Genomic DNA, 21113 nt, shown 5'->3' on the forward strand with positions numbered 1-21113 from the left:
TTTTGTACTAAATTCGACTTTTACGAACAACGTAACAAAGATTTTCAATGCCGTAAAAAAATTCCATGTAAACAGGATTATCGTTTGCAATGCACGAAACAGTTTGTAAAAAATTCTCGTTGTTCCACCACTGATGGTAGCGACATAAAACGTTGGCAATAACCACGAATTCCGTCTCTGACGAATCGCGGGCAAAGGTTAATTAAAAACGCACACATCGCTGTGCCGTTCTATTGAAAGTTTAAAATGTCCGGGAATATAGCATTAACAGCGTTTAAACCAAGTTTATCCGAACCGGAAGATTTTTTAACAATCTTACGGTGTACGAGAAAAATAGCCTCAGGGTGCTTTTCTGTTGGTTACGATGTATGTGCGACTCCTTTAAGAGGAGACATGAAAGCCCTCTCAAAGTTGCTGCCTGAAGAACACGTCGTGTCGTGAGCTGCTTTTCAGGCATTTTCCAAGCCAGTTGGAAAATACGGAAATTCCGTCTGCATTAAGGTACAAACTCGCAGTGATTACTTTCATATAGTTAGAGCACGAAAGCCGACTAGATGTTTGCTGGTAATAAAAAATATTTATCGCTACGTTAATTTAATTATATTGTTACTATTATTACTAAAAGACAGGGAAAATAATAGCCTTTATGCGAAGGTTGTCGATTCAACATAAATGAAGACCGCCGCAGCATTAATTAGAATTTCATTCAAAATGCATTTTCGCTCGATCCATCCACCTTTTATTCATCCTTCGATCGTTTTATCCCATATAATATGTTCTTGGAGACTCCAATTACGTGTAACTGTACGACACATGCTCACCGAGACGATACAAGATGCTTAATCAATTCCTAGTTAGTTGTTCAAATAAAGGATCGATTCGAGGCTCGAAAGCTCGGAACTGCGAATACCTGGTTCCGTAATTGCTTCTCTCGAGCGAGCACGACGTGGTACGAACCGCACGAATGTCGTTATTCGCGCTATTTACAAAATCAGAGGTCCTTTTACAACGAGAAGAAAGAAATACTCGTAGAACGGAATTGATTTCGCATTACTGGAGCAACGTTTCTTAAACCTTCTCCATTGGTGACCCCAGTTATATACGTAGATCGGTAATTAATCGAAGAAGTTTGATTTCAAACAATTCTTTGTTATATTTACTATTCTATCGCTTATTTACCACTTACTAGAACAAAGCGTATCGACGAGATAAATATGATCGTTTAGTTTGCAAAAGAATTCAATCTCGACTGAATATTTGATGTAACGCGTATCTCAGAATTAATATTGTATCATGATTATACAATCTTGAATGATAAAGACGTCGTTTTGCGATAAATACGTAGTACAATACGTTACAAGTGTGTCTAGGACCATTGTAGAAATTACTGGAAATTTTGTACTAATTCGGAGTAAAAATCCATTTAACCGATCTTTTAAAAAGCTCTTATTTCATATCTATCTCGACTGATAACTCGCTGAATTCTTCATGATCCTTTAGTAACAGATGATTGACATTTTTCATTTCGCTGGTGTAGTTCGTTGCGGCAGATGCACAAATTTTCACGATCCGGTAATTCTGTTACGCAAGCCAGAGTTTAAGAAGCTCCGTACTGGAGGATCAAAGTCGAACTTTTACCACGGCCGTAGGTTGTATCGTTTGCGCCCAACAGTACTTCAATTAACTTTAATTCGATGAAACGACGGAATCGAATTGAGATAAAAATGAACGCCGACGCGACAACTTTCGATGTGAAATATTTCAAACGAATCAACGTACAGACGTCGCGTCACTTCGTTTCGCACGGAATTGGATTAAAGCGAGGCCTTTCCTTTTTCCCTAACGAAAGTTCAGAGGAGAAAAAGTAAAGATCATTTAACGAATTTGAGTTACGCGATTCGCTTTTTGGCTGCTATCGGAAATTGCTTTTGATGCGACCTAGACATGGCCGAAGGATGAAAAACTGCGAACTAAAGTAACGCGCGGTGCTTTTCGAATTGCTTTTTGCGAAAGAAGAAAAATATGCAACTTGGAGAGTTTAATAATTTGATCTATGTATTTATTAGAATACGTTCCAATGACATTTCATTTTCTTATCGTATTCTTTACAAAAATTTTTCTACAGGTGTACGTATTTAAGAAATCGTATATCGGATCGGTCGACAGTTAATACATTAATCACGGTTGAACGGAATTGGAATGTCACTTCAATAGCTCCTTTGATACGGTTTCATGGAAACCTCCCAGAGATCCTGTCACGTATTATCAAGTCTGTGACAGTAATTCGCTATCGGCGGAGATTCCAGCAACCTTGATACTCCCTCGGAGATCTCTTCCTACCACGAAACATTAGTAGCAATGGAATTCGCTGGATTGGGGAAAAAATGGGGGCTCTTAAGATCGGAAAATTCAATTCGTATATTAATTTATTGTAAAATCGCCGAAATACGATGTAATTTCTTGTACGGTATATTTCACGTTCAACAATTTATTCGTCAACGTTCGTGTCAAACGTAAGAGCGAAAGATAAAAATTGGGGAAATCCAAAACACCGAACCAAATACAGAATTGGTTATATCGAAGCTTCATCACGTCGTTGGTAAACGTCACGAGCTCTGAAGCACATTCTCTCCTTCATCATCGATCAATCCATTTGTCATGCGTTAGAATTAACAAACCAAATAATGTCACAATAGTTCGAAGGTTTCACAGTCCGTGCGAAACATCAATACTTCGATAATTTCGGAAAGCATTTGATTTTCCATCGTGACGTTTGTCAGTAATACGTTCGATGATCGTTTAAAATCATCGAAGAAAAGAACGATCGTATCGTTTTCTTTAACGAGTTTTGATAATTTTACCTCTCGCGTTAACGTTGAAAATTGTACATAAAATATTTAAATTGATTACGTAGCTTAGTTTCAGCTTCTACCCATTTATTCCCGTTGTTGCTTTTCCTATGCAAGTTTCGGCGATACCTATCGAACATAGCCATTTCGCTTTTGCTATGGCTATCAGCCAAGTTGCACTCATTTTTGTGCTAAATTAGACAGAGAGGTAACGTGCATTTGAAGATGAGGATTTGGACACGATGCAGGAATAAAAAGTTTGTATTTTTAGCTTGTCCCAGTTAAGCGCAATTGTTAAATATGCACACGTCAATGACGAAGTCACGAAAGCGTATAATTAGAAAATATTCGCCAGCCGTAAAACTTCCGGGAAATTCGACGTGTCACGGAGGAATATAAGAACACGTTACACGAGTCGTAAAACTATGAAATTAAAAGAATCGAAACGGCCAACTTGCAGAGAGATTTTATTGGATTTTGTCTTTCGATAAAGCGATAACTTGGAATAAATACGATTCTAAAAATATTATATTAGGTAAATATAAATATTAGACGAATTCGATTCATTTAAGTATACTTTAACGCTGAACGCTGCATCACAGATATTTCTCCAAACACCAACATGTTTTGTAATCCTCCTCTTCTTTCTCAACCGAAACCAGAAACTCAACTAAGAAAGTTTTACCTTTGGATGAATTTCCCATTGAAATACGATGAAGTATACTATGTACTTTGAAATAGATACTCTTCACCGCTTCTATCTGCGGCAAACTATCAATAAGACTTAAAAAATATGTATACACCAGGTGGTTCGTAACCGATGGCACAATTGGGTACAGATTGATTCTGTGAGAAAAGATTAGGCGAAAATACAGAGTAAAATGTTTGAGAAGATTTTATTCCATATTTTCGGCTTATTTTCTCTCGTAGAATCACTCCATATTCGATTGTACCACCAATTACGGACCACCCTGTATATCCGTTTACCTACAATCTATGGTCTATTGGAATAAAAAAAGAATAAAAGGCGTTAGATACAAATAAAATATAGAAAATCTGGAGCATTCGTAAAGAATCGAGTATTACTAAAATGAAACTCACAGCTTGGAGAATGTCCGCAATTTTGCCATATTGCTGGCTTTTCGACGGAATCATCTACCTTCGCGACGTTCCATTCGAGGAGAAATATCGATATTCCGGTTGAAGTGTAGCCAGACAGTGAAAGAAAAAAGGGACAGACGGAATCTTCATTTTCCACGCATTAAACACCTTTAGAATCGACAAGGCACGGCGTAACGTCGCGAAAAATGATCAGAAATTCATAGCAATCGCGTCGTACAAGACGACTATACTCCGTGTGAAAAGACTTGCCTCTCGTTCATCGTGAGAAGAGGAGTACTTTCTGTCAAAGAGAAAATATCTTTGGCTTTTCGCAAGTAACGAAAAATGGTGACAAATTCGTTGGAATCTCGTCGCGATCGTCGATCGTGGCCCGTTACGATTCACTTCCTATGGAAAAAAGTTTGACCCTCGTCGGCTCTGTGAAACAACGAAGAGTTTTCGACAAAGGGTCGAAGATTAAATTGCGCGTAATCGATGACCGATATCCCTATAAATCAAATCAACTGACAAAAAGTACGCACTTGCCGTTGATTCTCTGGTGGTGTCGTAAAGTTTTCATTTAACAGAGAAACGCTGCTGTTCGATATCGTAACGGTACGAATCGAGCATGGGACAAATGCAAAGTTCCGTTTGTCGGAATACCGCGGTACTCGATAGAGAGTTTTGCTGGTTCTACCCATTTGTGACGATCGTAGATTTGCCGAACGCGTACGATTTTCTTATTTCCTTTTTCAAGCGTTTTGGCGAGAAGCGTTTCGAGAAACGTGGTTCGCGTGGGAAAATTGAAAATCAAAAGAGAAATTTGCTCGCCTTCGTTCTTTTTAAAGGGCCGTCGAAAAGGCTGAGCTTGTGTATCTTGACATAACGAAGTGGCGTGTGTCTATAGGCAATTCTTGTAATAGCGCTTTTCATAGCAGGTTGAACTTCTCTTGAAACGCATGAATGAAAAATGATAGTTATTTTCGTGGAAATACCACGGCTATCTCGGAGGAAAGGTCGTATAGAAGATTGCAGCTACAAATTATTTCATCTTGTGCGTACAGTAGATAAAATCTTGTATATTAAGTTGATGCGTATGAAATATCGTTCCTCCTAAATACAATTTAGAAATTAGATATTTATATTAAAATGCTAATGCATCCTGTATACGTCTCAAATTACCCAACAGTTGCATTTAGAACTTGTCTTTTACACAGTTGCCTTTTAGAAGCTCTTGGAAGTTTGTCATACGTCGTTCATTATTGACAAGTAGTAAGTAGCAGTCGAAGGAAGTAATTTTCGAAATTCTAATTAAAATACTTAATTAACAAAAGAATACCAACGTGAAAATACACATTCTTATCTTCAAAAACGTCTACGAGCTTCTAATCGAATAAAAGATATTGTTCAAACTTTTAACCAGTTTGGGATGACTCTACAACAATTAGTAACTTAAATATTTTGAAACGAATTACGTGAGAATATCTACTCTACGTGTAAAAATACTTGTAAAAATGTAGAAGAAGATTTGTTCCGTTTAAGACTTCGTTTTCGAAAAAATCGAGACATAAACGCGTTCCATGGGAAGAGCGTTAATTGCAGATTTTTCAAACTCGATTTTTTCGAGTACGAAGGCTCCAGGAAGAAAGATCCTTCCTCTTTTCACGACTTATTTTTGCATATAGCATACGCTCTTACCGTGTATTACCGATTATAAGCTTTTTCCGATAGTGAAAAATATGCAGTAAAATTTAGAATTTTTTAAAACTAAAGTTTACGCAATAACATCGGAAATAAGGTAAAACGATAACCTAGGACGTTTAAATTCAACAAAATTCCCTAGCTCACCAGCTTCTTGCGATAGAATCACGATTCCAATCTCTTGGATTAGGCATCGTCATCGCAAGTGGCATTCGATTGTGCCATTTCGATGACTCTTGGCAACGATTCACGCGGAAATCGGCTTACACGGAGAATGGGGACATCGAACCTTACACAAGTGCCTTCTGGATTCGTTTCCAGTGAAAATGGGGAATGTCAGCAACGTTTCTATCATTTTAGTATTTGATCGAGTGCATCGAAAACAGATAGTTCTTTCATTGAATTCCTTTCGACTCTTGTAATCAGAGTGAAATGACGTTCGCCGTTTGACAGCGGGTCGTTTCTAGTGTCAAAATAGATGGAACGAAATGCGAAGTAGAAGATCTTTTCATTTGTCTAAGAAATAATAATACTCAATCTTATGAAATATCATAGTAAGCGGTACTTGAACTATTTTAGTTCTCCGCTATGGTATCACGTTAAAACAAACAACGGTACACGAAATATGAAATTCCTTCTATTGTCAATATGTTAAAAATGCAAACAAAGATCCATCAAGTTGTCGGACATCGAACAGTATCAAAGATCTGAATAACTGACTGTAAGGTAGCAGATAGACGCAAGCCTATATAAACGAAAGGGGAATGGAATTGAAAGAAACGCTGAAGGGCTCTCGAGAGACAAGATATATATGTTCAAGGATGTACATAACTCGATAGGTAAAAGATTTTGAGGCTACCGGCAAACAGTCTTAGATTGGAGAGATCTTGCTTGTCCTCTTGCGTTAGTCAACGACGGATGCTTATCTTGTAAGTCTGCTTCAGTGATTGAACAACTTAATGAAGGGAATTCTTTCAAAGACTATTTTCTTTTTTTCTTATTACGGTAGTTTAACGATATAGATAATTACGTTCCTGTACAACTTACGATCGGAATTGAACTAGTTTATACGGTTCGGTGAAAGGCGAAGGAAAGCAAAGACGACTATGAGGGATGGACTTTGCCAGGCTGTCACAGACTTATGGTCTCTTGACAGACGTGAATCGATAAGCCATGGGAACCCGCAAACTGGCGCCCTATTGCGTGACGCGAGGAATTCCAGGCTCGTGGCTGAATATTCCACCCTCTTAGCACCGACAACAGTTCCATCAACGTCAACGTGTCGCCATCATCGTGTTTTCATTTCTCATTGCAGGCCGTGTGGGTTTCTCTGAGTCGGAACCGGCGATAGCAGAGCCGCGATCAAAATGAGTATCCTGAACACGGATTCGGAAAACCGCGTGATCCTGAACGTGGGCGGTATCCGGCACGAGACGTACAAGGCGACCCTGAAGAAGATCCCCGCGACCAGGCTGTCAAAGTTGACCGAGGCTCTCGGTAACTACGACCCGATCCTCAACGAATACTTCTTCGACAGGCATCCGGGGGTCTTCGCCCAAGTGCTCAATTACTATCGCACAGGGAAGCTCCACTATCCGACCGATGTGTGCGGACCGTTGTTCGAGGAGGAACTCGACTTCTGGGGACTCGACTCCAATCAGGTGGAACCATGTTGTTGGATGACATATACCCAGGTATATAAGCATCGGCGCACATCTATCCAGCTTTCAGTTTTCTTTGTCGTGTTCACTTAGCTATTCGTAGATGCGGTTTTATCGATCGCGGGTGCAAGATTAAGGGACGAGAGATCGCGATTTTTCAAATACGCGTTCGAGTTTAAGACGTATCGTCGTCGTTGACGAAGAGTCAGCGTATCTACGGAGTTAATATTGGGAATTGTTAGATTACGTTAGATACAGTTCTACTCGTCGATTAGAAGTTTTTTGAGTTTACGTAAATTTGACTCTACGTTGATATCGAGTGACTTGATTTGTTGTGGTTAGATTATTCTCGATAGAATTAAGTAATTTAAAAGCACATGTAATTATCGTTTGACTATAAATATTATTCCTTGTCCACGTGCTTAAACATAGGAGATAGTATAGAAATATGATCGTATCGCTTAATCTGCATCCGCAATCACACTAGTAAATACTGATTTTTTTACGACATAATGGGAATGTGTTTGTTACGTCTGTTTATAATATCGTTTTATATTCAATCTAGATCTATAATCGCAAATACGAAGCATTGCACTACGCAAACGATGTGACACAAGTGTCATCGATTTTATTTAATCATCAATAATACTATCGTTCGTTAATTAATAGTGTACATACACCAGTACATAGAAAATCACCGCTCGTATAATGCAATTTGTATAATATAATCGACGTGTATCCTATTCGTTTTATCGTATTATCGCTCGTTTAATCGAGAATTAGACACAGAACCACGATCGTGTAAATTTTCGTTTACACGATTCTAAATATTCGCCATTTGTCGGATGAATTTAATTTAATACCCTTAACAATTTTGAAGGAGGCGACAAATCGCGTACACAGATAAAATAATGAATTATTCCTCTCTGTGGTCGTTATTTCGGTCAACTGATTCAGCAAAACAACGAGACAGTCGAATCGAACAATTCCTACTTTTATAATGAAAAAAGAATCATTTCCATCGATGAAATCGCGACGTCCCATTTGTAAATTTTTTCACCATTCGTTGTTCCACAATTTCACCAGTGTATATCTATCGATTTTACGAATATCAGTGACAATCGTATTAATTTGCTGATGAAATTCGTTCGCTTTAACATTCCGACAATTTTACGAGCCAGACAAAATACCAAATAATATTATTTTAAAATCATCCTTGGAAATTATTCAGAAATTAATCTACTCAGAAACGTTGTAATATGTTACCAAACGATAGATTTAACATGGATTCGACCCGCTTACATGTTTTTTACATTCTTCTCGTTCCTTTCTCCGTTTTAAATTCTATGGTACACGCACAATTATCGATTCGCGGAAACTAGCACACCGTGTACGAGGCGAGCGAATTGATGCATCCATTGTCGTGCACATTCGTAAGATGCAAGTACGAAAGAAAATCGAAAGCTAGGAAAAATCTGTTGAAATTTCGTTCTTCCGGTCTACGAAATACCGATGCGTACCGATCGTTGTATGGAAATGAAACGAACCGATCGAATAAATTGCATTTTGTTTCCTTCGTCTCGCTATTAACGTGTGACACCGATATCAGATTCATGGCAAAACGTAATTAATTGTATTATACGATGCGACTGTGAAACAAAATTGAATTTATCGTATCGCTTTACTTTTTCGTAAGTCGTACTATTTTTTCCTCCCTCCCTCTCTCTCTCTCTCTTCTTTCATTCTTTTTTTTTTTTTTTGCGAAAAAAGTAGGAGAAACATAAAAGTAAGCAGTCGGGCAAGTTTCCAAAGAATAGTAACTCGATTATCATAATTGCAGCAAATCTGAAATATTCTTTTTCGTTTTCATACCATTGAACTTCGCGAATCTTACTTCTTCACCGATGGACCGAAGTATTACAAATTTATTCTCTTCCTCTCTGAATGAAACCGTTTCGTCGTCGTTCCTCTTTTTCTTGCCTCTCACCCTTCGTTTCACTTTCGATTTATACTATGAAGTAACTTACTTTCTCCTCGACTTCGTTCATTGAGTGTCTCCAAACCTTATCCCGTGAGATTATCCATCTTGACCCATTTACGACGTCTGGACCAAACGGTGACCATTTGCAGCTTTGACCATATTCGACCCGTGTTGGTCGTTGGGTATCGGGAGAAAAAGATGAGGGGAAACGAGAGATTTATGTGGAGGCGCCTATAGAACGCAGGGCAAAGGACATCTTTGGGGTTTGATTAAACGCCATTGATTTGTGACGGTGGATATAAATAAAGTAACAAGGTGCGGTTTTTCCGAGGCACTGAATATTTCACTGGAATTTATATGGCTATTTGTTTCACGGGCAGTAGATCTTTTTTTCGAAATAATGGAGTGGAAGGTTTCTCGAAGGTATCAGGGCAACGAGGCAAATAAATGTTAACAAAGGGAGAAAGAATCGGACGTTAGGAGTTGATATTACACTATCGATAGAAAAATTGGAAGCAGTAATTTATATGTGGAATAATTGCTACAAATAAGTGTAAACCTTTGGCTGTTAGCGTATGTATTTCATTTCTGGGAAAAGATGCACATGTATCCTTTTTTTGTTTTTATAGAGTCTTCCAATTATTGAAATATTGAAAAAGCTACTGATTCGAACAGGTATCTGTGAATAAAATTCTCACGTTCAGATAGTGTCTTAAAATAGTGGTTTTTTTAAATAAAGTAGTTAAAACAACAGTAGTAAACATAATTCGTATAATATGCACATTATTATTTTCATCACACATGGCCATAAATCATGGCGACCACATTATAGTACGAGTGTGCACATGCAGCTGTCGTGACAATAGAAGATTAAGATATTATCTGTGAGTCGCTACGAATACGATAAAATCTCATCATTCGTAATACGACACGTACGTAAACAGTGTTACCTTTATGTGTGCGCCGGATAAATTTATTATTTAATTAGAGTAATGGAATTCATTTGTAAATGGTTGTCGAAACGTAAGCGTCGTTAATGTTCGTACAATATTGACAATCCTCGGGAACAGTTTCCATTATTTCGCGATTTCTGATGAAAGTACAAGTACAAATATCAAGTTTTGGAGAGATATTAGAACCGTGACCCGATCTAAAACTTACTAACAATGTCTAAATTTCAAATATCAGTTAGGGTACTCTGAAAGAGCGAAACATTAGCTTTGCCAAGAATTGTTTTTAAATTTTACAGTAGAAAACTTGCAAATTCGTCGTTCGTAAGCAAGCTGATCGTATAACGGAAACGTGTAGCCATATTTGTATTGTTACCTATTAAATTATCGCGCAGAAGAGACCAAGAGAAAGGATTTTTATGGGAAACGGAAGAATATCGCGGGAGTCTCTGTGAAAATTTGAAACGCGTTCCGTAGATCTATTGCGCTGCGGGGGCAAGATTCGGCGAATCTCGAGATTAGATCCGAGAAGATAATTTAGCGAAGAATGCTGTGTAACTCTGGCGAATTACTCGTAGTTTTCCATTGTTTCGTAAATATTTAAAAACCTAACTGATCTTCTTAGCTGGCTGTTGCGACGTTTCAAAGACACGCGTGCAAAATGCCTGATATCAGTGGACGTGTAGCAGCCTATGAGTTGATAATAATTCTAGAAATTAATCAAAAATACGATAAATGTTAGATTATTAATCAACGTTAAAATCAATCGTTAACGAACACCACAATCCAGCGAGGCTGTACTACCATGTAATCGCTGACACGTTTTCTTTAACATATTTGCGCTTAAAGAGTTGTATTCTTCGGAGGCATAGAGAAAAGAAAGTTTTGATAAAAAAAAATTTGTTTAATTAATTTTTTTAATTTTTTTAATTTTTTTAATTTTTTTAATTTTTTTAATTTTTTTAATTTTTTTAATTTTTTTAATTTAATTATTTTTTTAACATGAAATACAAAAATACGTAACTACATAAGTAGACCAATAAGGTCCTTTTCTGCGACGTGAAAATTCGCGACTATCGCGAGTATAAAAGCGATAGAACAGAGTTCGAAAATTTACGAACAAGTCGTGGGCAATTTTAATGATCGTCTAAAGGGATTTTCGATGTCGACAGGGGCGTTTCTAGTCGATTAACTGCACGATCGCGTACCCTATATCGTCTTCTAATCGGGGTCGTGTATATACGTCCTTCACGGTTTCCGGTTCTGATATATCGCATTCGCCAAAATCCAGTAACGACAAGCCTGCAGTAATATTCAAATGCTGCTCGCCACAATCGTAGCATACCATTCCACGAGTCTCTCGTACATTGTACATTATCCAAATTGTCAATCAGCGTCCAATTAGCTTCAAAGTAGTAATGGTACCTCAGAAATATTCCTGGAATTGCACGTCCGTGTTTGCCAATTCGATTATTCCGTTATCCGGTGTTTTCTCCCTACTTGCCTCGGGTTGCTCTGCATGTACGAAAAGCTGTCGTAGAGTTTGCATCTTACGAGCTGTTATCATCCATTGAATCTGTTCTTATCATAATTTATGATATCAATATTTGAGAAACGATTGAACGTTTAACCATTCCATGGTTAGAATATGAAATCTTCTTGACCGATTGATTTCAGTTTTGCGGTGTAAACATCCGGTGCCCGTGAGATTTCCCAATTAATTCAGAAATTTCTAGTGATCCGCGAAAGAGGCGCGTAAATACCGATGAAGACCGAATAATATCCGTTCAGACGATAATTTCTTTGTTGCCAAGCAGTAATCCGATACGGTCGTAACTCGTAAAGCCGAGAACAGAAATGAAACGTGAATTATGGAAAATTTAATGGGAAACTGTGAAACGAATTTATCGATCTTCGTGCTCGATTAAGGCCATAGAACGAATCTACGGAGCTATTGTAAATAAGAAGCTTTTGCGTTGCGTCTTCTGTTTCCACGAAGAAATTCCTGCTACAGTTTTTTAGATTACTTTTACATTAAAACGTTTCGAATTTTAAACGAGTATCAGAATATCGGAAGAAGTTGTTAGAATTAATGAATTTAATCCAGAAGTTTAATCCTTTCGTTACGATGGAATTAGCCGCCAACGCGCTTCCGCTGCAGGGAACGGTTCAAATTCGCGAAGCCGCAAAGCCGTTTTGACGCAAAAACAAGTATAACAACCGGCAAATTATTGGCTTTTTCGTGCACGGTGTTTCAAATTAATATATAAAGAATTATACAAACAGACGTACGTGTCAGATTAACCAAAGTTTAATTGAAATTGTTTAGTACAGTATCGTAGGGTAAATCTCAAAGCAAAAATTAGGATCGGTAAAAGCTACAATCTCTGAACTTTTAAACGAGTAAAATTTCCAATGTCGTCGATCCTCGAAACTATGAAATCGAATAAAGATAGCCAAGAAATCTACGTTCGTAAAGCAAGCAATTTAATTCATATTCAAAGAGTAGACCGTTAGTTTCGAATGCTCGCAAATATAACTAACATAAATAACACAAGATCACTCGAATCTATCGCCAAAGTCGTTGACTGGACGATTCGAAAAAAAGACAGGCGAGGTCGGTTCCGATTAGAACGTCGATCGGTTCCGCTCAATTAACGTAAACAATCTCGTCGATAACCGCGGCGTGCAAACGAGCAGCGATTATAATCGAATTCCCGTTGGAACCCGACGAAACGAGGCCGGCCGAAAAAAGCGGCATCGAATTTCCCGGTGATTAGGATTAATCATGAGACGAAGGTGCGAATCCCAATGGGCGAGTTCATTGAACGATGCGGTGAAACATGGATCGTGCAACTCTATTTGCTTGGTCCAAGTTAATCTCGTCCCTTGATTTATCGAATTGCGAAGGATTCCCATAATCAACGCGAAATACTCGTAATAAAATGACGAAAAGCTTCTTCGTGACGGTGTAACAAACGATAGCAGCTTCCGAGTTTGCTCGCACAGGAAATTTTTGCTAATACGACGCCTGTATGCTAAACGATGGATGAGCGTGAAAGTTCGAGCTTCGATGAGATCACACGCGTAAACTTGGCAGCTTCGAGTATTTTGCGTCGATCCGGGCAATCCTTAACACGTTGACCGAGGTCGGATCGTCGATCTTTCGAGCGTAATTCTTTACTTGTCCCTTATCTTCGTTTCTGTTTAAATTAAGAATCGGTAGCATTCACATTTGCAAGAGTTAAAAGCAGCCTGACTGGAATTCATTCGTCTCTGTTAATTTCGAATTTCGTAATTAAAAAAGATTCTGATTAGGGGACGACCCGTTTTGACAGTTTGTTTATCAGCCGGTAATAGGAGCGTGGACCGATGATCCGCCAGGTGAAAGAGGAAACTGATGAAATCATGTGTCCCCTTGGGAAATCCTCCCCCTATCATTCAAATGTGCTGCTAGTTGTGAGCTACAATGAATGTTTGCGTATGGAAATTCGAAGCAAGGGAATTGGACGACTTTAATTCTCGTGCTTCGATCGCGCATTGTTACTTGCATTTGTTATACGTTCAATTTCTGGAAGAATTTACTATAGTCGCAGGTTAGTTGCTCTATTAAGGTTGAATCGTCATCGTCATCGCATCAAATGAGAATCGAATTAAGAAGAAATACCGGAACAAAAGAGCAGTTTATAGATTGACGTATTCATCCTTTATAGAGCAAAGAGATATTTCATTTTATCAGCAATAAAATACGGTATCGTGAATTTCTAGGAATTAGACGAAACGCAAGTGACTTCGATGTGAGAGCGAATGCTGTATAACGCCTGTAAAGACGATGCTGGTTTCGAAGCGATCTTGTTTCATTAGGGTCTTGTCGAGGAGAAAGCATCGTTGGTCCGAAAGAGGGTAAAACGCGTATGAATTCGCAGAAACATCCACAGTCTTATCCTGTATCAACGATCGTAACGAATATCGTCGTTGATAGGATCGTGCCTAGAGTACCCAGCACCGAAAAGGTCAATGATAAATCTAATAAAAGCCTCGTATATTCATTCAAACACAATCTCGGTCATAATTCCCTCGTTTTCTTTCGGCAAAATCCTGCACGTTATATACAACCAATTCCGCGAAACGATCTGTACTCCCCCAATCTGTTGGCGAACAAAAGCGGGGCATCAAATTAGCAATAAGAAAGCGAAAGCTCGAACAAACGATACTTTATAAGAATCATCTCTCCATTGTCTCCGAGTGTCGAGTTCGTCCCTCGAGTCGTCGCCGCCCAATAAAGAAACACACGGCCGTATAATAACACGATGATTCAGAGCTACGCGAAATCGTCCAGGGACTCCTTCGCACAAAGGAATCCAGGAAACCGGTGGGTTGGTTGGAAGCGTGCCGAAGAATACTCGGAGAGCCGCGAGAAGTCAGAGCGCAGTGTCATTTACCCTATGAAACCGGCAATTTCACGTGGCAGCCAGAACAAATGCGCCACGTGGGGTAACTCGAGACCACGATGCTTTCGTCGGTCCTTTTCACCGCCATGAGATACATGCATATTCCGTGGCTGGAAACTTCGCTAGCGAAAGGAACGTCGGCCTGATTGGTTTCCACTGGAATGGGACTACCGTCCGTGACGTGACGTGACGTGACGTGAAAAATAGGGCACACGTATTTTCGCCATTGGCCAAACTTGTCGTATATCTACAAATAGATTGTTTGGATGTATTGTTTGGGACAGTCGAGACACGTCTATGCCAGATAGAACAATAATGCCGTAGTCGATTTAAGTTCTGGGCTGCAAACCTTATTTCTGACTGTGCGGCATTCTTTCTCCTGTCGCTTCCTCTCCGATAACCGTTTACCTATTAGTATTTCCAATTACACGTTTCGGTATTCGAAACGTGTAGCAGCAACTTTCCAGCCACGCATAATACGAATTACGGACGAGAACGTAATAGCAACAGGAATAACGTAAAATAGAAATAACGAGATGTAACATACGGTGTGATCGTGAGTTTCGAAACCAGCTAGAATTTAGTCGTAGCTGAAATTTGGAATGACTTTCTTCTTTCGATATGTGGACATTCACGTACGCTTTGCACGCGCTTTTTTATGTGTGTCCCGAGGAAAAGCACGAACAAAAAAAAAAAAAAAAAAATACGCACCTTCGAGAGAACGAGAGAGTTTCGCAGGTACGAATAACGATCGTTGTTGCATCCTTCCTCTCTTCCACCCCGACCCGCTCTTCTAGCATCGGGACACGCAGGAAACGCTGACAGTCCTCGACAGGTTGGACCTCGATACCGAGAAGCCGACCGACGAGGAACTGGCAAGGAAGTTCGGTTTCGAGGAGGCATATTACGAGGGCACTCTCACGTGGTGGCAAAAGCTCAAGCCCCAGATGTGGTCGCTGTTCGACGAACCCTACTCCTCGCTGGCAGCCAAGGTTCGTATACTTGTATTTTGTATATTTTGTATATTTTGTATATTTTTCATGTGTATACATTTGTTTTCTCTAGACAAGATGGACAATACGATAGAACTACACCGATTGGAACAGAATTTTAGTTAGCGCTGGAATTAAACTTTAACGACTTTAATCGTATTAGATAAACATGTTGCAATGTGTAAACGTACGGTATATCGATATTTCGAATAATACGTAATTTTAATAACATCGATACATAACGTAGAGATAGTAATCAATGCGTTTTCAATGTAGCTTTAAATTTCCAAGTGAAAGCAATTAATTGATTAAATGTTACATTAAAAGCGTTCGGTGCCATCGAAAAAGGTGTTAAAGCTTGCAGTTAAGGGCTAACCGTGTTACGGTGTTCTAGTTTATACACCCGTTTCGATCTTGTTCTCGTTTCAACGAACAAATAGGATTTAAATATTTTATTTGTTATCGAATTTCAGATTGAAACGAAGATTTGTTATTAAGCGCGAGTTTTAGTATATAAATACACGAAGAAAAGGAAAAAGGAACTGGTTTTGTCAGGTCCTGTTATTATGTTAGGTAGCTGTCAAAAGTTTGACGGCAACTTGTTTGACAGAAACTTCGGGGTAAGAAGTTTAAACATACTTCGCTCGTGGTTAACCAAGAAACGTAGTTCGTAAAATATACACAACAACGAACTATAAATAAGGTTAAAATTTATAGCAGAAGCTAGCCATTATCTTCTATCATGTATTAAACAGTCGACTCCGTTATATTTTGTATAAAAATTGTTGCTTTATTATAATGAAACGTCTTTTTGCACAAATGTCTACGCTATATGTCATTCGTGTTAAATAAAAATCGTAATAAAATCTGTTTAAATATTCACAGGCGATTTATAAAACTAGGAATAAGAGAACTACTACGAAGAAACACGTATCTTAATTCTCGTGAAACGCTCAAGTAGCTAAACGTGGTTAATAAAGCAGTGGCACATTGTTACGTCTTCTGAAAGTTCCATCGTAAAAACAGCTTTTCATTTATTTTCCCCCTGTTGCTGTTTATGACAAAGAGCGAGAAAACGAAGAAGTGGATCAAACTGAAAACTTTCAACTGTCGTACGCTGCTGTCAAAACGACAGAACTCCGCTGTAAACAGGTTTACGTTCAATGAAAAAGTTGTACACGATAATAAACTTCTATCGGGTTTCCAATACGCGATTCATGATCCAAAAGGAATAAAATTTCTGTACAGGTTGGATTCCGGCTTCGCAATTGTAAGACCAGATAGTATTCACGGAATGGAAAAGAAAGATCTCAATAAACGTTTTCCGTTTCGGCTAAAGGCATCCTTGATCTTTGTTCGTTCGTTGTTAATAAAGACAAGTAATTAAATCGAGCGGCGAAATGACAATTGGCTGTAGAAAAATTGTGAATTTGTACGTTGTGCTGAAATTCTATAACCGTAAAACTTTTAATCAAAGTTAATAATAATTCACGATCTTTCTAGTGCGCGTCATCGTCGCAGGATATTCTCAAGGATATCTCTCGCTCCGTCGGTTATCGAAATTATTTATGATAAAAAGAGGATCTAACTCAACGGCAAAGAAGCGATTAAAGTACATCCAGGAATTGGTAGTTGGAATTTACTTTTCATATTACTTTTCTCCCGGCTTTATTTTCGTTTCATCTCGTCTTACCTGTGTTCTCTGTACGATCCCTTTCAACTATTATCGTCTTTCGCCTCCAATTCTATTATCCTGTCCACGTGAAGTTGACGTGAAATTATTACAATACCTTTCTCAGTTCGTTTCTCAGGAACACGGTGATTATTTTAGATCACAATACGTAGCATTACGTCGTACAAAGAAACACAAAGGTAGCATAAAATGAATCGTGCGATAATTTATCCAGCTTGTTATTATCTCCGATAGGAATTTTATTTAACACGAGTATAGATTGTCTTTTTTTTTCGTTTAATTATGATTAACCAGTCAAATTTTCAGACATTTTGTAGAGTAACTCTAATGTTCGTGTAACACCAACGCGTTAAATCGCTGCGTGACAGAATGGATCGTCTATAGCCTCCGTTAATATCGGCCACATTCAAAAAAGAGTCATCGACGTAAATTCTCGTTCGTATCGAAGGTTAGCGTAACTACTTGTTTCGTAGCGACGTTAAAAGCTGTTGCCGAAGAAAATCGATCGTAGAGGTAAGAACGTACTGATCACGCAACAGCGCGTAACTTTTAACGTCGTTACAAAGAACAAAACACAGTGGAACCACGATAACAGGATTTTCTATAAAAGTTAGTCGTGCGTTAGTACTCCTCTAGGCGATCCCCGCGATAATCTCAGTTTCATGATTCGACGTGATCCCTCCAGACATTTTATGGCCTATTCAGATTTTCGTCTAACATTGTCCACGTTCTGACGCTCATAATGAAAAGCAATTCTGAAACTTTAGTCATGCGTTGATATCTTCTTCGCGAGTGATAGCAGGGATTCGAATCACGTCCTCGACTCTTCGTTTCTTTATCCTTTTATCGCCGATCAATTTGTTGGAAGTGTTTGCGTTTAGTTTTAGGGTTCTGTTTGGAATACCCTAGAGAAGTGGGTATTTTCAATTATATCTTTGATCGTAGTATGATATGGATGATGCGTTTGTTACGACCGTCTACGAGAAGAAATTTTGATACGATGATAAATGTCTCGAGCAATTCTCTAACACAATGCAAACTCGAACCTGACGATCAATCCACCTCTAATCAAATTATTCGAAATGCTCCACAGGTGATCAGCATAGTCTCGGTCCTGTTCATCTGCATCTCGATCTTGTCGTTCTGCCTGAAGACGCATCCGGACATGCGCGTGCCGGTGATCGTGAACCGATCGGTGAACACGGGGAACGGCAGCTCCTGGGCGGTGGATAAAACGCATACGAACGCTCACGACTTCTTTTTCTACATCGAGTGCGTGTGCAACGCCTGGTTTACTCTCGAGTTTCTAATACGGATTACCGCGAGCCCGAACCGGTGCGTGTTCATCAAGAGCTCGGTCAACGTGATCGACATGGTAGCTACCGTCAGTTTCTACATCGACCTGGGGCTACAGCGTTTCGCCTCGCATCTGGAGAACGCCGATATACTCGAGTTCTTGAGCATCATACGTATCATGAGACTGTTCAAGCTAACCCGTCATTCGTCCGGCCTGAAGATCCTCATCCAGACGTTCCGCGCATCCGCCAAAGAATTGACCTTGTTGGTCTTCTTCTTGGTCCTTGGCATCGTGATCTTCGCCAGTCTGGTCTATTACGCGGAACGTACCCAGTACAATCCGAAGAATGATTTCAAGAGCATACCATTGGGATTGTGGTGGGCTCTGGTCACGATGACCACCGTCGGTTACGGGGACATGGTGCCGAAAACCTACATAGGGATGTTCGTCGGCGCGCTGTGCGCCCTTGCCGGTGTCCTCACGATCGCCCTGCCGGTGCCCGTGATCGTCAGCAACTTTGCGATGTATTACAGTCACACGCAGGCGCGAGCCAAGCTACCGAAGAAGAGACGCCGTGTAATTCCGGTCGAACAGCCGAGAGTACGGACTCTGGGTGCGCCGTTGGGAGCGGCCGGGGTTGCAGGCACTATGGGGCCACCGGGATGCACCCAACAGCACATGCAGTCGGGTGGACCTACATCGGGATCCGGTGCTCTAGCCCCTGGCCTTGGACAGACGCCCGGGGTAGGCTGCACTGGCGGCATGGGACCTCAGAACAGACGGATGAACGCTATCAAGACCAATCATCCAAAGGATGTTTCGTTCGCCACGAAAACAGGTAAGTTCTCCATGCTTGATCGCGACACGTGTTTCTGGAGGATTAGGTTTGTCGTTTTCGCGTAAGTCCGCGTAGAAACGTATTTTACTCCGTTTCCACTGTCCACTATATTTCGTTGTCAAGATAAAATGTACGGATTTCTTATCGTATTATTAGGAGTACTGGTTAGTTACTAATACAAATCTATGGAAACGTAGTAATGGCATAAAAGGCGACAAGTGCTTGCCAGCGTAGAGTAAGATATCCTATCTTCGTAAAAACAGAATCCCCGCGACAATCCAATACGACGAATGCAACAACGCTATTGTACTAGTCGACTATTGACGGATTTCAAAGGCACTATCGTAACGTTTTCCATCGCCCACTCGCGTTTTTATGGGAGGAAAATGACATCGTAGGTTCGAGCGACGAGTAGCATTCCGATATAGATGCAAGTTTACCTACTCTTCGTTGATCAACAATTTTTCTATCCTTTCTTTTGCATATATACCGTTTCGCGTTTAGAACGAAGAATACTACGGAACACAGAGCGTAGAAAGATACTACGATAGTGGTTTCTTGTCAGTGGTTTGACAAAATATATAGGTACAGACAAAGTCGTTAAAAGTTTTAACAGTTCCTTTCCACAGACACGTTTATTTCTATACGTACATATATTTAGCTTATCTGCACGCAATCCTATACGTATCTACGTACATGAAAACAACGTTCTCCTTCGTACGGCCCGCAAAACCTCCAGTAAAAGCCACCGACACACCTCCTCCAAACTACCTACGATCTTTCCCAAGCACCTGAAACGAGTCTTAAACCGCATCACAGGTGCACTCGCAGCGTTCGCCAAACCTACATTTCTTACTCCGTTGAGCCGAGTGTTTCTAGGAAGAAGCCGCGTGTATGTCCAGCAATTATCATGCACAAAGGCTGCTGCTGGTGTACAAAGGGAACGCGAAAAGAAGGAAAGAAAGAATAAAGGTAGAAAAAGAGGAAAAAAGCGAAGGGTTAAACAGTGGTCTTGGCCAAGACGCAAGACAATTTTAGCTGTAATTGTCGCCCGAGCGGGAAGGTCTGTAGTGTCTTTGTTTTCCTGTTCTTCTTGTACGGTGGGTTCCAGAGGAGGACCGGAGGAACTCTAACCTGCGGACCAACGGGACCAAGACAGCCGGAGGTTTGGGTTAAAGCTGAAACCAACGCCACTCTCCACCACTGCCGAGGCGCACTCAACCGGGGCGTCGGGACGACCTACCGAGCCGAACGGGAAAAACGGTGAGGGAGAGAAAGAGAGCCGGGGACGGAGGGGAAAGATTGCCGGAGGAACGAGCTCAAGACGGGTATCAAGATTGCATGGTCTATAAGGGAATATTAGATCGCTGCGGGTGAAACGTCGGATTTTTACCGCAACCACTTGCGACGCCTTTCACTGCGACCATGCGTGGATTATTACAGCTGTCCTGGCTTCTTTTCGTTTCTGTTCGTTCCAGCACACGTATACGTACGTATGTACGAGCATACGTGTGTAGCAGGAGTTGGGAGAAATTTTGGCTGTGAAATTCTGGCTTGTTGGTGGCTTACAGGCGATCATTGGGATCTTAGTGGATGATA

At 40.0% G+C, this 21113-nt stretch overlaps 1 protein-coding gene across 3 annotated transcripts in view; it reads left to right on the plus strand.

The window, feature by feature from the left end:
- LOC117233528 (potassium voltage-gated channel protein Shaw-like) overlaps positions 1-20777 on the plus strand; it is a 32644-nt gene extending 11867 nt beyond the window's left edge. Inside the window, exons 2-5 of one of the 3 annotated variants that reach the window (XM_033493898.1) lie at positions 6967-7345; positions 15492-15686; positions 18473-19514; positions 20616-20777. In XM_033493898.1, the coding sequence (XP_033349789.1) occupies positions 7019-7345; positions 15492-15686; positions 18473-19514; positions 20616-20647 (1596 nt within the window). In that variant the 5' untranslated portion in view covers positions 6967-7018 and the 3' untranslated portion in view covers positions 20648-20777. The remainder of the gene's footprint in view (positions 1-6966; positions 7346-15491; positions 15687-18472; positions 19515-20615) is intronic. The other 2 variants (XM_033493899.1, XM_033493895.1) reach the window with 2 other exon arrangements.
- The last annotated feature ends 336 nt before the right edge of the window (positions 20778-21113 follow it).

This window comes from Bombus vosnesenskii, unplaced genomic scaffold (assembly GCF_011952255.1).
Source record: "Bombus vosnesenskii isolate JDL3184/JDL3185 unplaced genomic scaffold, Bvos_JDL3184-5_v1.1 scf7180000013297, whole genome shotgun sequence".
Lineage (NCBI taxonomy): Eukaryota > Metazoa > Arthropoda > Insecta > Hymenoptera > Apidae > Bombus > Bombus vosnesenskii.